This window comes from Ylistrum balloti, unplaced genomic scaffold (assembly GCF_031769215.1).
Source record: "Ylistrum balloti isolate Yb309-2 unplaced genomic scaffold, AGI_CSIRO_Ybal_v1 Utg372108, whole genome shotgun sequence".
NCBI lineage: Eukaryota > Metazoa > Mollusca > Bivalvia > Pectinida > Pectinidae > Ylistrum > Ylistrum balloti.
This window is the reverse complement of record NW_026783010.1, coordinates 2,412-8,341: the sequence shown is the minus strand read 5'-3', so window position 1 is coordinate 8,341 and position 5,930 is coordinate 2,412. Positions and strand designations below refer to the sequence as shown.

General features: G+C 33.1%; 1 protein-coding gene across 1 annotated transcript; it reads left to right on the top strand.

The window, feature by feature from the left end:
- Positions 1–336: 336 nt before the first annotated feature.
- Positions 337–5,680, top strand: LOC132564251 (COX assembly mitochondrial protein homolog). The gene is made up of 3 exons (XM_060228923.1): positions 337–469; positions 4,309–4,413; positions 5,586–5,680. Exons 1-3 carry the CDS (start codon positions 340–342, stop codon positions 5,678–5,680), a joined length of 330 nt encoding a protein of 109 aa, XP_060084906.1. The 5' UTR covers positions 337–339.
- The last annotated feature ends 250 nt before the right edge of the window (positions 5,681–5,930 follow it).

Sequence of the window (5,930 nt, the reverse complement as noted above, 5' to 3'; positions counted from 1 at the left end):
TATATCCTCAGAAACATCATTACAAGTCTCTGTGCCAATTGATGGTTTACTGGTTTGTTGAACCTCAAAACTAAATATATATATATTTTACGTACTCGTGGATCAAGACGACTTTACTATAATCTGTACCTAATCGAACGCACCTAAGTTATACCTCGCTTAGCTCTATATACATATGATATTAATATTAAATTTATTTGACAAAACCATGTATGATTATTTTCAATGTGCATATTTGGTTGATGTTTAATAAGTACCTAGACAAAACAACATAATGTTTACTTGTAACACTCTTTACTTATTTTATTTCTAACGTCAGAAGCGACAAAAGTGAGAAACATGGCCGATGGAGTCCCCGCACCGCCGACCCCAAAACCACAAACGGATCAAGATGACATCTTAGAATGGCGACCAAGAACAGAGTGGACCGTTCTCCCATCTGAATTTGCATCTGGGCCTTTAGGTTTAGGTTTGTATTTATTGAAATTGTTGAGTTTTGTGTTGCCGAACAATTCGTGTTTACGTAACACCCGCAGTCAGCTGGCATATTAGCTGTAACTGTTAAGCTCCTAGTGTGAAATCATTGGTAAATATCTCATTAATTGATAACATAACTGTGTTTTCCCCTTTTAATCAAGAGATTAATGAATTGTTCATCTTAGTTTTATTTGTGATTAATTTACAGGAATTTTATCCTCTCAAAGTCGAGTGTCCTTTGAAATCCAAGGACGCAGTTGGCAATGCCAATGGGCAAGGCGATTTACCGAAACAGACCCAATTACCTAAACAAGACCGAAACAAGACTGAAACAGAGCTTTTTAAGTAATTTGGCAGGTGTATTTTCGTAACAAACCTCTAATACAATACATTTTAGTGTATTTTCTTAGCAAACAATAGTTGTATAAAAATCAGAAAGACACTTCTTCAGTGTCGTATGATACAGGTTCTGTAACAACAGTTCTGTAAGAGTTACGCCCCTTATATCCTCGTCTTCTTTCGGTTAAGCATTTCGTAATCAAAGTCACTGTAAATCATACCATAGTCAAAGTTTTTAAATTTTCACCTAGAGATGTATATTCGATGGACATTTAATAGACATATTAGTAACGAGCATGATAAAACCCCTACAAATGGCTTGTTTCGGTAAATCGTCTGACCGATTGGCAGTGGGCAACTCCCATGGCCCGAGATTTGAAGAAAAGACATATTTCTTAGAATCTACATATATGTTAAAGTCATAGACAGAAAGTTGTCAGATATATATATATATGTGTCCAGCAATTTCTCAGTTACCCAATAAAATATCCTGTGTGTATTCATGTGCATTGTGCATATGAAAATAACTATTTCTTTCCACAGTTATTGTTTTAATGTCATCACAAGCGTGGGCTGCTAATATCCTGGTCATCTTTAATTTGAAAAGTCAAAGCTTTTAAAGAGTGTAGCATTTGCTAAATTATTCAATTTACCCCTATGTATTTAGAAACATGGTTCACATGCATTGTACCCCTAACAGTGAATTTATGTAGGAAAGTGCTTGAAAACCAGGGACACAAGTATTAAATTGCACAGATTTTGGGAGTTTGTATCCGCATTCAAGGAATAATGGGTACATTGATTATTACATACAGATTACTTAACCCAGTAGAGGTATCAGCTTAAAGAAGGCATACACAAAGCAAATAGAGTGTAGTAGTCAATCTGCATTATGTTTATCAAAAGTTGTATTTCATATTTAGTTAGTTATATTAAATTTTTTCCTTTGTTGCTGTATCACAGATGATGCTCTGTTGATAATATTTATGGATTATCCTTCTATTTTGTTTAGTGTATGAGATCATAAATCCAATTGGATTTAGGATTCATGATCACATAAACTGAAAAAATAAAAGAGTAATTCTTAAAATATGTTCTATTAACAGAAAGAGCATACAAAATTAAGGTACAAACATCACCTTGTGTAATCATTATTCAAAATTATTTTGACATCTTGTTACCAAATCGCCATTCACAGAAGTCATTGACCGATAGCTGAACCTATTTTCTCTTTACAATGAAATACAGGCTATTTTTTATTCCATGGGCTCTGTGGGGCTTAATATGGGCCCCATTTCCAGTTAGATCTATTTCATAAAATTGCCAAATTCTCAAAATATGTAGAGTGTACTTCTAAGAATTTCCTTCTGAATGGATAATTTTCCCCAAAAATGAGATATACAGGAAAAAATAGAAAAGGTCCTGCCTTTCAGCATTATCATTCTTCTAAAACATCCATATTTAGCCCATCAACACCACTCCATCGTCAGTCCATAGCCATTAGTCCTTAAAGAATTGCCAGTCAATATTGTTTTCTCTTTTTGTTGAGAAGTAGTCTATCTAAAAAGTTTCAACAATTGACCAAAAACGTCATAAAGCATCTTCAGAAAATTTCTTAAAAGATAACTTCTTAATACGCCTATGTAACAAATTTCATGTTGATATTTGATTAATTGGCTGAGTTAGGGAGAGTTCAGTTTCCTTCAATCATCAGATGTACACATGTATTGCATTCGCCTGTGGTGTCTTCAGTTCATGTATTTTAAAATGATTAATATAAATAATGATGTCAAGAGATATATTATTTATATGGTCATAACCCATTAGTGTACCAAGTTTCAGTTTCATACAAAATTGAATAAGATATGACAATTTTACTGTAGTGAGATCGACAGCTTGGCATACATGTATTTTACATTGTATACAAGCAGCCTGGGTTATTATGATCATGATACATTAATTGCCAAGTTTCAGTTTCATTTATGAAAAAAAAATGACCAAATTATGGTAATTTTATTAAAGCAATATGAACAGATATTGCCATATATCCCAAACTTATCTTTTGATGTCAACAAATTAAATAAGCAGTTTATAAGATATTTTTTTAAGAAACTTTATGACCCTTGTTTTCACTTGTTGATGCTTTTTAGATGGACCAAAACTAGATGGATGTTTTCCAACTTTCATAGATAAATTGCTGTTGGTCCCTAATTACGCATTGTCCTATATTGGAATGATATGAAAAACAACATAGCCAACAGGCTGTAGTTTTGGATTTTAACATAATAGTTTGCTATCACTTTTTCTGGAGAAGTATTGGATGGATCCAGGCATCTGTCTTAGATTTTGACAGGAATAGTCTGTTATTGCTATTTCTTTAGAAATCCTTAACTCTGCATTATTTGGTTTTCAGACTTAAACCTGAATAAATAACGTGGCTGAAAGGTGGCCGTTTTGGATTTTGACAATGAAAGTTTATTGCTGTTTCTTGGATAATGTCAGACAAATCTGTCTCAAATGTCATTTATATGGACTCTTGGCCCCTATAGTTGTGCATTATTCCATTTTCTAACTGACCTGAAAAAACAACATAGCCAACAGGCACCATTCTTGGATTTTGACAAAATAGTTAGTTATTGCTATTTCTGGAAAGAAAGCACTGGATGGATCCAAGCAGCCATCTTGGATTTTGTCAGGTATTGTCTGTAATAATCCATTAAGTGTTGTGTTGTTGACAGACGGTCATCTATAATTTTGAAAGTAAAAGTTTGTTATGGCTATTAATTGAGAGGTGCTGGATGGGTCTTATTCATTTTTTTTATTTTGATCTCTGTTGGTTCCTTGTTGTGCCTTTTTGATTTTAGAATCGACAGATAAATGACATACTGACAGGTGACCATTTCTTACTTACAATTGAAGATTATTATTGCTATTTCTTGAGATGAATTCTCAAATTTCATGTACATGAATATTGGTGAAAAGAAAGGAAAAATCCCTTTTAAAAAACAAATGAAGATCAAACGATGATGGACACCAAGATCCCACTCAGATCTTTTGTTTACTTCTTGCAATATTTTTTGTATCTTTTTTGCAATATTTTTTGTATATGAAGATGATGGAATAAATTAGTTCATATTTATATGTAAATGAGGTATTTGTCTAAAATAATTCAGTAAAAAATAATAATGACTGTAGACATTTGACAGTGATGCACCCAATGCCTGTAAGAAATAGCTACCAGGATTGGATGGTCGCGTGGTGCAGTAGTAACATACTCACCTTTCACCTTTACATATCTCAGTACAGATGTGAAAAGATAGGGGTTTCCTGCCCAACTGTGTTGGTTTTCTGTTGGTACTCTGGTTTCCTCCCAAAATAAGATACCTCGTTCGCTTACATCCAGGTTAACGAGTGATTAATATATGCTGAGAGCTATTACAAATATGAAACTGCTGGTTAGTTATAATACTTATGTTACATATTCCTTATAAGGTGATCCAGATGACCTGTCACTGCGGAAGGTTGAAAAAGAGGTTTTGATACCGATGGTGATGAGGGACAAAGCCTGGATGGAGAAATGTCGCCCAGAAGTGATAGGTAACTGTGAAATCACTGATGCTTGATATCTAGTAATATAACTATGGCACATCCTTGGCTCTCCTTGATTGAAAGGAATTAATCAAAATATTTACTTGTGAAAAATTTGGGACATATCAATAGATACTACCTGCACACAAATGATTATTAAAACTCTGTATGCACCTGTGTGACAAAATAGAGAGAATAATTTGCTGTGTACTCAGAATTACTTACAACTTCAATAGCTTTGTCGATATTATGAGCGCTATTTATAGACATGAAAGCTTGAATGATTCTTTGCTATTATTGTAATGAATGTGGTGCTCAAAGAACATTAAAAAAAGGCGTGTCCAATTTATATTAGTCTTTATATCATTTTAGTAACTCAGTTGGGTAATATCACATTTTATGAATGTGGTGCTCAAGGAATATTTAAAAAAGGAGTGTCCAATTCATATTAGTCTTTATATCATTATAGTAACTCAGTTGGGTAATATCACAGGTAGATATAGCAAAACTTTCTATTGTCGATACTGAAATAAATTTGTGTTGTTTTGAAGTTGTCGATTGTTGACATTTTTCTCTCTAGGAAGTCAGTGATATTTTTAGGTCTGTCCGCAATTTGCAACATCTGGACCTAAACCTTCTTTTTAAGATATAGTACTTGGGCGTGTGAAAAAAAATTTCTTGAGAATAAGAATTTCATTTATCGTGATTTCAGCCTTTCAAGAGAAGTGGATTTGCTCATTATCAAACTGAATACTAAGCTTGGTTTTACATACATCAATAAAATGTTGTAAGCTCATGAGAATAAAGAAAGACTGTGACAAAGGATATAAATGATTAACAGGGTCATCTAGTAAGCCTGTGTTTAATCTGCAGTATCAACTAATTCACTCACATGTTTTGATGACTGAGACATTGTCAAGAATGCAGAACTAAATAAATAGTGAAGGAAATTTAATGATGGAAAAACCTCCATCACGTTTTGGCTTTGATAGGTCAGACAACTGTAATATATACTTTAATATGAATTGATTGTATTGAAGTTTTTAAGAAGGAATTTGATAAAGGATAAAAAAGGAGTAAAAAAACCTTCACAATACAGTCTCTTCAACCCATTAAACATGTTTTAAGATCATAGTAATGTTTAAATATTCCAATCACTTGGATATGTTTTATATTGTCAGCCTTTGAAAAATGTGCCAAAGCTGAAGAGTTCATGATGATGTTCAGATGTCGAGAAAAGAATGACACAATGCAAAAGTGTGTTAAAGCTTGGTAAGTATAGAATACTGTTGTCAAATTAGGTGTCATGCAATAAGTATGAAATAGGATTAACGTATGGAAGATCACAGAATCAGAGATCATCTGTTCTCTGACATTTTTCATTTGGAATGGAATTTTATCTGCTATAACATCAAGATATGATTAGTGTTCACAGTTATTCACCTGTTCACTTCTTCATTACACTAATTACATGTGTGGTATTGGACACCGTACCAAAATCTATGTCCACACATCATCTGTAAACC